Source organism: Anas acuta, chromosome 12 (genome assembly GCF_963932015.1).
Source record: "Anas acuta chromosome 12, bAnaAcu1.1, whole genome shotgun sequence".
In the NCBI taxonomy this organism is placed as follows: domain Eukaryota; kingdom Metazoa; phylum Chordata; class Aves; order Anseriformes; family Anatidae; genus Anas; species Anas acuta.
Window position 1 is genome coordinate 19022917 of NC_088990.1, and position 15374 is coordinate 19038290.

The 15374-nt window shown below is 34.4% G+C and overlaps 1 protein-coding gene across 4 annotated transcripts in view; it reads right to left on the reverse strand.

The window, feature by feature from the left end:
• The window catches only part of UNC13C (unc-13 homolog C), a 157866-nt gene that overhangs the window by 69979 nt on the left and 72513 nt on the right, over positions 1-15374 (reverse strand). For all 4 annotated transcript variants that reach the window (XM_068695262.1, XM_068695261.1, XM_068695260.1 and 1 more), the window contains 5 exons: positions 14542-14657; positions 12622-12785; positions 5389-5539; positions 1853-1921; positions 420-509 (listed from right to left, as the gene is read on the reverse strand). In XM_068695262.1, the coding sequence (XP_068551363.1) occupies positions 420-509; positions 1853-1921; positions 5389-5539; positions 12622-12785; positions 14542-14657 (590 nt within the window). The remainder of the gene's footprint in view (positions 1-419; positions 510-1852; positions 1922-5388; positions 5540-12621; positions 12786-14541; positions 14658-15374) is intronic.

Here is a 15374-nt window from a genome sequence, read left to right on the forward strand (position 1 = left end):
CGCTTCAGTTAAGCAATTAAATGGTATCTCTAATCTTTATTAGAATGAGATTATTCATATGATGAAATTAGCATACATGCCCAAGGGTTTACATCTTAAGGTTTTCCTCTTTAAGATATCATTAAACCATATAATTATGTGATTTTCATTGCATATCAAAGAAACAACTCTTCATTTTCTAAAGCAATAGCTGCAGCTTTTTACTCCACTTTAGGATACATAATTATGAACTTGAAGTTAATGAATCATTTAATTCTCTTTACGTAGTGCCTACCACAATGACATCACAAGCTATTGTTACAAGGTGTTTTGTGATTTTATATTCCCATCCAGCTTTATCAATTTACGCCATTTTCATTCTAAAAAATCTTTCTTTCAGAACTGAACCACCTAGATGTTTTGCAAATAAAGGACAATACCTTCATTCGAAAAAAAGTAATGCTGGTAAGCAGGTCCACAGTTGATTTCAGATCTTGAAGTCTTTCAGAATTGCTGGCAGGAAAGTTATCCTGTTGAATCAGGAAGAGAGGAATCACATGAAATGGAAAATAAAGGTACTAGGAAAAAATAATCTGGGGAAAAAAAAAAAGATGATGTTTGGAAGCATTAGAAAAGTTCATCTGCTGCCTGAATTCTGCTTGTGAGAAAGTCAGTGATAAGTATCCCTTTGATGCAAATAGAAGCACTCCTGATAATGCTACTGGCTTTGTAATATGAATGTTTTAAATTACTATGATATTTTCAGAACACTGATGAAGTAAAAATAGTACAAAAAGTCTTTGGAAGTGTTGCTAATGGAAATCACTTATAGATTTTCCATAGCACATAATTCACTTATGGGCTTAAACTCTGTAGTAAGGTTACTGAAGGAATCATTCATGAAAATTTTGCTGTGATCTCTAGGTTAACAGGGAGACTGTTGGGAAATGCCATAATTTAAATGGCTTCATAGTAATGAAAGTCATCCTCATGCCCTGATAAAATCAGAATAACATTCTTCAGTACTAAAAGAACTTAAAATGAATTTACATGCTCCATGAAGATTTAAGTCTTAAAAAATGAATATATGCAGCTTCTACTACCTGTAATGCTTTGAGGTTCTTTTAAACATTCCCTTCCCTTCTCTCCACTTTAGAAAGCAAGCCAGATGAACAGAGAAATCCCTGAGCTATATGCAGCCATTCCTAGAAATTGAAAGGAAAGCCATAGCTGATGGAGCCCTTATAACATGTATCACCTAAATGTTTCATCATCCACTGAAATGGGGAAAGAGAGGCAGTTCAGAATGGTATGATAATTGGCTGGTATTCAGTGCATGCTTCTTTCCAGTAAAGGCTGGGTTTGGAACACAACTAAGTGGAAGGAGCTTCTATGTAGCATAAATGAAATTGGAATTCCTATTGTCAAGAAAAATGTGGAGTCAGAACCCAACATTCCTAGGATATCAGCTTGGTGACTGTAGAACCTCTCAAAACAAATGCAGCAGTAATTCCAATTTATACTATGTAAGTCTGTGAAGGCAATTCCCAAATGAATTAAGTTAATCATGTTGTGAACTAATTTAAATAAAGTTGTTGAAAGCTACTCTTTCTTGAATGTCTGCTCAGCTCATCCCTTGACTCACTGCTAGCTTTTGGGGAAAAAAAAAAAGGGGGGGGAAAGAAAGAAAAAAAATACTTTTTCAAATTGAGAAAATAGTTAGCCAGAAGTCTCCTGTTAGCACTCAGTATTTCAGTTTCTATGCCACAAGAGGGATTAATCTCTAAAACTTCTTTAATCGGATAAAGCACACAGGGACCTTTGTGGGAAAACACATTTGAGTTGTCCTCTAGGTAGAATATGGTGCACGTACCCTGTATTTAGATAAGTCAATCCTCAGAGAATTATGCAATTGATCCAGAAGTTTTATGAACTTCTCCCTCTGTAAAATGAAAACAAGAATATTTTGCAATAAGAACTGGCACAACTTTGTAATCAAGGGTAAATTATAGCTTGCACTTCCCCCCGTCCTTTTTTTTTCCTAAAAAAAATAATAATAATAAAAAATAATACATTTATCTACTAATTTACATTCTTAATTCATTTGAAATATAGATTGTTTTCCATTGTTTCATACAAAAGTCCTGATCTGAGATATCTTTTACAACTGTATTTTTACTTTCTAACTTACTGTAATTTACCTGGTATGCATTCAACTCTGTGCAGCTGTGCAATGCATTAGTGAGGTGATGGACACTCTCCTAAACAGTATTTTCCTTTGTTAATGATTGACACATTCTTAAATAACTCAAGCAAAATATCTAGAAATTGAAAAACATTGCCCAAAGTCTCTGACCAAAAATGCAGTAAGAGCATCAATTCAATTTAAAGTCCATAGTTATGTTATCAGCCCATACTAAAACAGATGAGCTTGTAAAAGTTTTTTATTTGCCTTGTAATTGCTTACACTCTTGAAGAAACAACTTTCTCCTCCCTTTAATATGTAAGAACTTATGTTCATTTATAGCAGAATTTGATGTAAAAGCACGATTTAAAATAACAATTCAGAAAACATTTTGCTGTGAGATAGCCAGCTGATTTGTGCCACTTCCAAGTAATACTAATGAGAGCTTTTAATTAGCAGTCTTCATATTAGAACATACACCATAGTCCACTGCACAAAAATCTGCATGCATCCTTGCCAGCCTGTGTGAAAGTCGCAGTTTATTGGAAGTAGCAAGATCTGATAGCTCTCAGAATGCTATCCGTCAAATAGGATACACACTAATTTGAAACCAGAGTCCTTCATGCACTGTCACTTGTCATTCAGCGTAACACTAACCTACATCCAAACCCACTAATTTAGCATATTTCCCATAAGGAATTATTTTATTTTATTTTATTTTATTTTATTTTATTTTATTTTATTTTATTTTATTTTATTTTATTTTATTTTATTTTATTTTATTTTATTTTATTTTTCTTGTCATGCTATAAAACTACTGAAATATTCAGTCAGCCAAATCCTTCCCAGCTGTAGCCTGAGGACTTGAATTTGAGATGCTCTTTTTTGATGAAGTGGAGCTATCCACTAACAAATGCCTTTTGGCCAAGAGAGAAAAATAACCTAATATTTTGCCTGTAAGTCAACTGTTTGAAGAAGTATCTCCAAATGTCTATTAATGATGCTTGCTACTGTCTTTCCATCCATCTGTTGAACTATGAATTGGATTGGAACTTGCGTCAAAGGTAAACTGGCATTAACATCAGAGAGAGGATTTAATCTCTCTCCAATCTGAGGATAAAAAAAGGTAGTTCTAATCATTAGCAAAATGGAAGGAAAGAACAGAAAATCTATTCAAAACATTCTAAATTTCAAAATCTTGGTAAAACTCGAAAGTCTAATTGGGCTTGAACATGGAAAGAGTTATCTTGTTTCAACAAATATGTAGAATCATACCATATTAAACCATCAATGAGTTTATAAAAAAAAGTAGAGTAAGTATATAGCAAAATAAGTACATATTTCACTGTCATGATAAAACAGTAATTAAACCATAAATATTCTGATTGTGCTATTCATCTGTGGAACTTTTTTACTTTCTAGAATGGAGCAGCATTAATACTCTTATTTCAAAGCAAACCTCTAGCATCAGGAGATAAAATTCCATTTCAGGAACATGCTATCTCCAAACTAAAGACACAGACCTGGGTTCATATACATGGGAGTTCTTCCACCAACATTAACATTTAAAATGAATTAACATTTAAAATAAGTATTTTCCTAAAAAAAAATAAAAAAATACTGTATGGATTTAAATACAATGATTATTAATGGAATTTACATACAGACTTCTGATATCCCCCAAATGCAAAAATATATTATTACATTAGTACTATTAGTGTTAGTATTATTTTAGGAGTATTTAGAACTCACTGTTGATTATCTACTGTATTTTACTGTAAGCTGTAGCATTGGATCCTAAGAACACTCAAGATTCAGCAATAGTAAAAAACAATCTTTGGTATTATTACTACACATTTTTATTTTATTCTATTTTTTTTTAAACACGAATTCTATCTTAAAGATTCTTGTGTATGAAATGCAGACATGTTTTGTTTCAACTGTTCAAAGTATGAAAAAATAACACAGGAATATTGTCCTTAATCCTTGCCAGCCTATGTGAAAGCAGCAGACTGTTGGCAGTAGCAAGATCTGATAGCTCTCAAAATGTGTGACTGTATCCACATCACCCTCAAAAAAGGACATTTCCTATATCAAACACTGTTTGCTGCAAATCAAAATTTCTTTTATCAGTCAGAGCAAATGTTTTTCTTTAAAAAAATAAAAATTTACACTTGTTCCATGTACAGATTGGATTAATATATTGGGCATAATCTGATAATTGTTTGTGACTTCTGATGAGAAGACAAAAGCAAAATTAGAAATAGATCTTCCTTGGTTTATTAGTTAAAATGTGTAATTTCATAAAGTTGTCTTGAAAATCTTGAAAGTCATGTGCTTCTATTATTCTTAGTGATGGAATAGAGCATTACAACCTCTGACACTACTTCACACTACTATAATTTGTATTTATTAAATTTTAATTGTTATATATTTAATTTAATGTCAATAAACTATTTTAAAGAAAATTTTATAATGTTTTCATACATGCTGTTAAATGAGAAATGATTAGAGAGCATATACAAATAAGGAAAAGAATTAATGCATTTTTCAACATCAAATTGTGTTTATAATCTACCTCTGTAAGGTAAGGAAAGAGATTAGACAGTGTATTTTATTTTTGTTGTCATATTTTATCTACATTGTAAAATATATATCCATAGAAAGAAAATCAACAACAACAAAGTACTACCACATCTTGAGATTCTGGTAGTCTGCCTAAAATTTCTGACATCTAGGCCCAGGGCTTGGACAGTGCACCATATTTTAGCCAAAAAAAAAAAAAAAAAGTCAATTTTTATAGACAAGTTATCTACAAATATATATGACTAGATTTGTTAGGTTAATATGAGTTTTCTAATGCCCCAAGAAAGCAATTGTAACCTGTAATTAGTCTAATGCAGTTAGTCTGCAAGACCAATTGCAATAAAGATAAAAACTGGTTGTTAAAGATTTTAGTTCTATATGTGTGTGCTGTTTTTTTCTACCCTATATTCCTTGCATATAACCTTATAAGGGTTTTAAAAGAAAATGAATAGTATCTTCTTTGGTTTTTATAGTGGTTGAATGTAGACTGGGTAAAATCTTCAAAAGGTAACTGCAACACGGATTCTTTAAAATGACCAACTTTTTTTTTAATTATTATTTTGAATTTAGAAGTTAACACCGTATCATATATTAGAAAATAAGGATCAGTATTCCATTGAAAAATAAAATCTACTTACCCCAAAGTTAGTAGCTGCAAACCTATCTGAAGCAGATACATTAGTTGTTGCTGTAGTATGAGCATAGAAAGCATTTATATTGGCCAACAATGTACTCATAACTGCTGGAACACCAGGGCACATATATTTAGAAGACAGACAGGAAAAGTGCCTGTAATTCAAACAAACTGACAATTATTTAAGGTGGCAAGGATTATTCACTTTCTGTCACCACAATTTCTTTTCAGCTGCAATGGTGTGATTTTCAAGCTATTTCATGGACAATTGTATAGACAAAAATGAAAAAAATCCAGATGTTTGATATAATTACCACCTGTTAAATGCTGATATTTTCAAATTGAACACATCAGAGTCACATTTGCTTCTCACTCTGTTAATACAAGGAGAAAAATATAATTTACCTATCTTGATTGCTATTAAGCAAAACATTAATTATTAAACACAAACTTAAACCCAAACATGAACTTTCAATCTTAAAAGGCCACAAGTGATCTATACTCAATTAAAGAAGAATTTAATTGATAATAATACAAAGACTCAAAACATCATTTTACTGTGGCTTATATTTTAGGCAACTTTATTATGAAAGGTGAACATCAACTTTCAGGTTCACCATGATTTGACTTCTACCTAACTGAAATTGCTGCACTTTGGCTCAGGACAGTAAACATAAAGTAATCAGTCTATTAATTCTGAACCAGCTTCATGTTGGAAAATGTAATTTTTAAAGATAGAGAAATCCATCATTGAGCAGGTTTGGGGCTTTAGGAGAGAAAAGGCTTTATCCCCCAATTTCTGCTGAGTCTGAGGAGATTTGTTCTTCCACAAGCCTGTAGTTGCTCTCCACTTCCCTACATCTGGAATGTTTTGATGCCAGAGAAAAACTACAGCACAGCCAGTCCTGTGGCATGGAGCTTGAGCTAACAAGGGAGTATACTGCACAATATACTGCAAGCACATCACATAGAAATATGGGCACACATGTGTCCATACAGCAATTTATGGATCATGCAAAATACAGGAAGATACACTACTGGAACACGTAAATGAAGCTCAAAGTGATGAACTCAGTCAACTACTGATGGCTGAAGCTGTCAGTAGAAGGATGAAAGATTTGATGAACCTTATACTCCCGTTATGAGCAGTTCAGTTAGAGCTGTTTAAGGTAGTTGTGAGATCTGGCACTCAGCAGTTTCCTACTCCAGTATGTAGAGCTATATAGGTCACAGTACAAATATGAGAGTTCATGCCCATATGATGTTAAATTCTATGGTAACAGAAGGAAGAGTGAAAAGGAAGAAACTGCCATATCTCAGTACATGAGTGCAACTGGTTCCTAAGCTCAACACATCCCATCATTTAGCCATACCAATGTTCAGAGTTGATAACCGGATGTTTTTTTGACACAACTCTAGCTTTTATTAAACAGAATCTTGTAAGAATTTGGGATGAGTGCTGATCACAAACATAATAACAATGTGACATGATTCTGTATTAGGTTTTGAATAGTTCCAACTCCCTGACTTGCTAGTAACCTTTTTTCACTTTTTGTAAAGAAACCAAAGACCATTACTGCTCATAGCACCTTGGACAAACAAGTACAAGAAACTACTAACCCTGACTTCCACCCAGGTCTGAGCTCTGTTTTTTATAAATTTTTTTTCATGGGAAACTAGAATTCATTAGGCAACATTTTAAACACTGTTGAGCAGTGAGAAAATAATGGCAGGCCTAAATTAGGTCATCCAAGAAAAAAAAAAAAAAATCTGTTGTAAGTATACAGTATTTGAACTGGAAGGAGGTATTATATAACACATTTACTCTAAATGTTAAAAAAAAAAAAAAAAAAGTCAGAAATACCAGTTTTAAGTTTACCTGTTTACTTGTTCAAAATAAGAAGTATGCATGTTATGTACAAAGAATTTATATATATATACACATATAAAAGCATAAGAGATAGAAGATGTATGAAAGACCTAACACAGGAAGAAAGTGAATAACATTATTGCAAAACATAAAATTTCAAGATCTGCAGTTAGGCAGGATTGTGAAGAAGATAAGGGGATCAGGGATAAATGAATACAGATGAGAAAGACACTGAGGGGGATTAGCCAAGGAAGAAGTGGTGAAAATGAGGATGCAGACAAACAGGACAGGGTGAAGAAACTCTAATCACTCTGCAGCTCTGTGCATGTCTTAAGGTCCTGTCTTGGCAGTACACTCCTCCTAACAGGAGTATCTGGCTCCTCTCTACAATTTTTCCTTAAAAGCATAAGCAAAGCAGTGTGTTGGGCCAGTACCATATGGGTCTAGTGCCCATTCAAAAAATTAACTTGAATTTTGACTGAACTTGGTCATGCTGAACTTCAGCTAAGTTCTGTCACTGCTCAAAGAATTCGCAAAACACATAATTTCAGTTTATTTGAATCTTGTAATTGTTTTCTGTTCCTGAAGATACTAAAACAAACAAACAAGCTCTTTACAATTCTTACAAGCCTACACACACACATTCTACCTACGTTACTTTTTCTGATACCCTCTTATTCTTCCAGGGGTCCTCTGAATTCCTTCGCTGTGAGACCTGCCTGATGTTCTTGTGAGTGACCCTCTTCATCATATTCCCACTCTCTGGTGTTCTAAGGGTCCAGAAGTTTGCTTCTGCTAATGAGACAATAATGTCTTTTCCAGGGTCTCTCACATCACTGGCATAGTCTATTTGCAGATGCTTTTTTAAATAGTCCTCTAGGCAATCTGTTATTTCACATCTGTCAAATAACTCATTTTTTTTTTCAGTTAGCCTCTATTTTTTGGTTATGTGTATAATTTAAAATAGAGATCTTGATGTGCTGCAGAAGGCAGCGCATGAAGATGCTTCTTTTGCTTTTCAAGTATTCCCTCTCAATGCACAGAATCAGACTATGAATGCTCATTTACAGATTAAGAAATGAGCTGAAAATACTACTCTGCCAGCACCTCACATTGCTCCAAAACAAGCCCTCTCCAACACTTTAATTTGCTTCAGAAATGAGACATCTAAATTGCAATGTTTATTTCAGAAATCTGTGTGAGGTCACAGGCACATTTAAAAAGAAGGTAACTCCAAAACTCTCCAGATGTCTAGGCTCAGGAATCAATCTTCATTAATGTGCTTGATCTCTTCTGCTCAGTACCTAGATATCAGACATGGGTTCTCTAAAATTAGTGGCAAAACAATTCTTAACATCCTTAGTTAATGAGACAGGTTACAAAACCTGTACATTTGAAGACAGACAGACATTTGAGATACTACTCACATCAGCTACTCACAGCAAGTTAAAAGTGATGCTAAATACAATCACTTATCATTACAGCTAGGTTATCACTATGGTCAGTATAGGACAAGTCTTGAACTCATCCTAGGTTTGAAGTGTGCTTTAATTATTGATGGGTGCTTAGAGTATGTGTGTGATCCATAAGGTAGTTTAAAGTAAATATGTAACAAACTTGCCCTGAAATTAAAAAGCAATTACCTGGAAAACTTCTAAAATCATAATTTTCTAACACTTTTGCATCTCACTAAAGAAATCCTCTTATAATTTAAGTCAGTTTCCAAGAGAAAGATCAGGTCATTAATTATGCATGTACAAACACCTAAAGAAAATCCCACCACATATTTGTATTCATATCCTTTTTTTTTTTTTTTAATTTATTTAATTAATTATTATTTTTTTTTTTTTTGCTACTTTAGAGCATCATTGCAAGTCTCTGAAGTATTAAGGACATAAGACTACAGCACAAGTAGACAGTGTGATGAAACAAGGTTTTAATCCCCCCAAAAGCTAGGCTAAGGAACTAAATAATTGCTGGATTTTCTAATTTATATAGAATCTGGAAGAGAAGAGATCCAGCTGGGGATGGAAGGCAGGAGAGGCACACTGAAGAGAGTCTAGGGCTTCAATCTTCATATGAGGGGTCCTTTTGTATCTGCAGCCTTTCAAGGCCAAGCCAGGAGACTGACTTCCTGGTCTTTCTCTAGCATTAGACTCTCTTTAAAGTATTTTCTTGCTGGGTATATATATTACAGTCTTGCATTGATATAGTGGCATATATTGATACTTAAAACTCCTATCATGCTAGTCATGTTCAAAGTGCTTTGCAAACATTTCTCAGCATTCCTAGAAGGTAGATCATTAAATGCTATTATCTAAATTTTATAAAATTGAGAGAAACTGCTCTAGTATACACAGCAAATTTGTGTATAATTTGTTCAATTGCATGGACCTGGACTAGAACTCAGCATTCCCAGTTCATAGTGATAATACCAAACCTTCATTCATTGCCAGTATTTTTCAGAAGTGCTTTTAAATACCACAACATGAATCTGACAAAGATGTGAACAAGCTACCTACTTAAGAAAACATTTCAACATGTCTCATATGTTTTCTACAAACAGGAAAACAATAATTTCCTTTGTATAAAATAAAATAGTGATATCAGATTATTTTTGCCAGTTTCAGGTAACCTTAAAGTTAATAGAAATCTCATCAGATCTATTTACCACATGCATTTTGAAAAATACATGTAGAGGTGATCAGTACTATCTTTTAAAAATTGACACCAAAATAATTAACAGATAATTGTATTACTGACTTACAATTTCCAAAATCTTCTAATAGACCTAAAGATCCTCAGTGCATGAGTAACCCTAAGCTGGAAATAAGAAGGCACTAATAACTCCACTCACTCACAGAGTCATACTTCTGGTGTATGCTCTGCCAAGGGGACTCAGCAGCAGTTGCTATGTGAGAAAACATTAATATTGTATCAACTGCCCTCAGGAAACAAGATGGACTGTGGAAATATAGTTTGGGTCAACATTTTAAGTTCAGGGAGATCACTTCTGCAGGTTCATCTAATGAGTAAATGTTGCGCTACCATCTTGAAAACAGACCCAAATTGTATTTATTTGTTGTAGGGAAAATTTGAACCTATTGATATAATTTTGTTATGCCCTTACTTAGATCACTGCATTGTTCTACCTGTAATTTGGTTAGTGATGTTGATGACAACATCAGTGTCAAGTAATATTTATGTGAATTTTTGCTTCTCTGTGTCTTTAATAAAATTCTCAAAATTTATAGAACCACGTTTATCACATGCAATAATATCCATGACTCTGAGAGTGTTGATAACCCACGTAAGAAATTTGAAAGCCAATTGGCTTACTAGTACTTTATAAAATAAAATAAAAATTTCTGACTACCAATTTCAAATTCACTTTCTTATTATACTTGCTGGAAATGCCAGGCTTGAGGTTATAAACAGTAAGTAAACTGGTGGAAAAGGTACAGAAGAGAACAAGAACAGGAAGAGGACAAGCCAAAGTAGGTCACGTAACTTAAAATGACTTAGAATTTTTGTGCAAGGATTTCTGAAAAGTATGTTGCATTATTTGCCCAGTTCCAAGTTAGATGTTCAGACTAAATCTACTTCCCTTTAATCAAAGTCTGTATGTTATGTTTTATATTAAAATTAAAGTAAAGCATCTTCTTAATATGAAAATGTAACCCATTTCTAACACTGTTAAATGAAAAAACTTTTAAAATTCTTGCATGTCAATTATATTTCTATTTTTACAATGCTGACTTCTGCTACATTTGAATTTTAAAAGTCAGTTTCAAACTTTTTCCAGTACTTTGATTTTTTTTCCTGTAGTTTTTCACACAATCATAATAAAGACATGAATGAGGAGAACCTTCAAAGTCACCTTTTCAGTTAAGACTGCTCAGTTAAGTACAGCCATGCTGTACTGAAGTAACAAACTACTTGGGCTGTAGGTAAGAGTAAACACTAATGCTAAATAGAGACCTGCTTTATTTCCCAAGCAAAATGGTAATAATAAACCTACCTTGGCATCAGTAGCTGTTGAGGATTCATCTTCTACAACCCTGAGTTATTTTTTGTATGGATAGCAAGAATAACTTTATCACTTTAGAGATTAAAATTTTGGTAAAACGGGCATATCACTTTAAATCAAGTTATAAAATTATAATACTATGCTAGTTAATAAGTTTCATATATTAATCAAGATGTAAAGGCATACATGGGTGATGGAAATTTAAACATGAAAAAAACAATCACTAGCAAAGAATAGGAAATCAGAAATTCCAACTTCTATTCATGAAACTAGTTCATGAATTTCTCCGTAGGTAGTAGGGATATACAATACCATGGGGGAACTGTCAAGTATAATTAATTCTTCTGTGCAACGTTAAGGTCCTTGGAGGAAGAACATTAAACAGTTATATATTACAAATATACCCTCTCCCTTTTTAATAGACATCCAGAACAATAATTCACAATGAGCTATATGAAGGGAAAGAGATGCTCATTGCAATATCAGATGTTGTCATTACATTCTGCAATAGAAAGAAAACGTTATATATTTATGTGCCCTCATACTATAGAAAAAAAAATAATTCTTTAAGATGTGCTCTAAAGAGATGGAGAAAACACAATGAATGTTCTGATTTAAAATTCCATAATATCAGCTTTCTATAGTGTCAAAGAACTCATTTGGAGTCCTCTGTTTTCCTATGGCTGCAGTAGAAGCAGAATATAACCCCTTTCACTGGCAAACTTTTTACTGGACAAGGTAAGAATATATGATAGGGCTCTCGTGTCATCAGGCTTCTAAGCTCAGTGGTGTTGTGTTCTAAAGTAATCAGACAGCTACTTCAATATAGACAATGTAGTAATATGTTCTAATACTATTAAAAATGGTTTGCATGAATTATTTATGTTTATAATAGAAGGTTACTATAGCCATTGCTGTCATTCTATAATGATTTCCATATTCCTCGGAATGAGTATGTAGCCTGTGAAACCCTCTTCTAGATAGTACAAATACCCGATCCCATCTAATACAGTGAAGTCTTTCTGATCCCTGCCACACATAAATATGATAAGGATTAAGAAATGCATTAGTGATAATACTAGTAACAGTTTATAAAATATTTATAACATATCTTAATGCCATTGCATCTGAGCAGCCCTTCAATGAGAATCAAAGGGACACAAAAGACAGAAAGAATTACGTCAGGAACCGGGGTGAATGGAAAATGAAAGCACAATGGCTTGAAACTCATTAGTTTTCTCACACATTCTCAACAGTAGTGTTAAAAAACAAACAAACAAAAAACAACAGCAAAAACAAACAAACAAACAAAAAACAACAAACATGATAATACTTACGTCATAGCTTGATAAATATATTCAATTCCATAACGCATTGCAAATTCATCTACAATTTCTTGTGCAGCATCATCAAAATACACCTTCCAGGCTTCATCACCTCTCACTTCAGGGATTTTTACAACACCATTACCTTTAACTTCCGTCAAGTAATGGAATAGATTCTAAATGAAAGAAATTTTTCAAATAGGAATTTTTAGCTTTTAAGTGGAATTCTAAAAATATGTCCAGTATAATCAGCAATATGCTAATTAACTTAGATTTTATTTATTTATTTATAAAAGGCTGGAACCAACAAAACATCCACGACACTAAATGCAGTTGTGTGTCTCTGTAAGTGTGGGTAGTGGAACTCTGGTAGTATAGGCCTATGATTCAGCACTGTGACCTATCTCACATAAAGTCACCTTAGTGAACTGGCACAGAGAGACTACAAAATAAAGTTGCACAAAAACTTTCTGTACTCTCCTATACGCCCTTGATAATGGATTAAATCATGAAGTTATAAAGAAGTATTGAATACAAATAAAATCTCTGAAAGACATACACTGATTCATCAGTGATTTTATTTTTTTAATTATTGACAGAAGTAATCTATATGATTTCTCTACTATACAGAAATGGTTAGTCTTCTTGATGCTAGCAAGAATGTGTGGAGGATTAAATACTAAAAAAAAAACACAACAAACCACTGATGGGAGAGAACTTTGTTGACACCACCTCCTTTTTTTTTTTTTTTTCCTGACTCCAGGCAGGAATGATCTATTGATCACAGAATCACAGAATCACAGATTTTCTAGGTTGGAAGAGACCTCAAGATCATCGAGTCCAACCTCTAACCTAACACTAACAGTCCCCACTAAACCATATCCCTAAGCTCTACATCTAAACGCCTTTTAAAGACCTCCAGGGATGGTGACTCCACCACTTCCCTGGGCAGCCTGTTCCAATGCCTCACAACCCTTTCAGTAAAGAAGCTCTTCCTAACATCTAACCTAAAACTCCCCTGGCGCAACTTAAGCCCATTCCCCCTCGTTCTGTCACCAGGCACGTGGGAGAACAGGCCAACCCCCACCTCGCTACAGCCTCCTTTAAGGTATCTGTAGAGAGCGATAAGGTCGCCCCTGAGCCTCCTCTTCTCCAGGCTGAACAAGCCCAGCTCCTTCAGCCGCTCCTCGTAGGACTTGTTCTCCAGGCCCCTCACCAGCCTTGTCGCCCTTCTTTGGACCCGCTCAAGCACCTCGATGTCCTTCTTGTAGCGAGGGGCCCAAAACTGAACACAGTACTCGAGGTGCGGCCTCACCAGAGCCGAGTACAGGGGGACGATCACCTCCCTAGCCCTGCTGGTCACGCTGTTTCTGATACAAGCCAGGATGCCGTTGGCCTTCTTGGCCACCTGAGCACACTGCTGGCTCATATTCAGCCGACTGTCCACCATCACTCCCAGGTCCTTCTCTGCCTGGCAGCTCTCCAACCACTCATCTCCCAGCCTGTAGCTCTGCTTGGGGTTATTGCGCCCCAGGTGCAGGACCCGGCACTTGGCCTTGTTGAACCTCATGCAGTTGACCTCCGCCCATCGGTGCAGCCTATCCAGATCCTCCTGCAGAGCCTTCCTACCCTCGAGCAGATCGACACACGCACCTAACTTGGTGTCATCTGCGAACTTACTGAGGGTGCACTCAATGCCCTCATCCAGATCATTGATGAAGATGTTAAAGAGGACCGATGCTACACTGTTCTGTCTTTGACTATGAACCTTGGTATGCCAACCAAAAATAAGCTCATCCTGAAGTGTCACAGTAGTTTTTATCAACATTCTATTTTTTTATCTTTATTTTTATCTTTATTTTTTCTTTATCTGTGCAACAACTGAATAGTAACTGTTATAATAGTTTGCTTTCTTTAACTTCTCCAACATACCTCATGTAAACAGGTGTACTGCACATGGTAGGGAGCAACTTTCTCCTCTCCTTTTATTTCAACGTTGATTTTCAATCTTATAGCACCAGAGACAGCAGATTTATCTGTACGTTTTTCTGAAGGGCAGAAATATAATGTATTAGGGACGATGAAGAACACAAACTGTCACGTGAAAAACTTTCATTTTAGAGCCAGAAAGTCCTGCTGTTGAGAACAAGATAACACCTTTTAAATAGCTCACATACAGTTCAGGCCATGAAGCTAAACAGGCTGCATAGCACTTTAAGCAACACTTTCTCTTTTTCAATAGAAATTATTTAAATTTTCTATCTGGTATCTGCACTAATTATTATTCTCATTATTAACATTTTACTTTACTTATGAAAACTATAGCAACAGCCCAGGCTACTGTGTCTTAGAGAAATTTAAAATGTTCTTAAAAGAAATCTATTCCAGTTCAGCTAAGCTGAGTCTTACAGATGAAATTATATAAATAACTTTAGTTATTTAGTTGCTGTCATTGCTGTCAATGACAATTGTCAATGAATAAAATTTGGAATTCATAATGACACATCTTAATTGTAAAATATCTTATTTGTAAAAAATATCTAATCTTAAAAAGGAAATTAAGCAAAGCTTTATTTCCATTGTTAAAAAGAAATCAAATACACATCCATACATTTTACTATGCAACAAAACATTGGCCAAGGAAACAAGGACCATTGAAAACGAAACAAGTGCTTTATAATTTCAGAAACTTATGTCACACAATTCACCTGAAGTGTTTCTGAGAACAGGCAACCTAGATAAAAAAGTTACTGAAAATTTTTTGT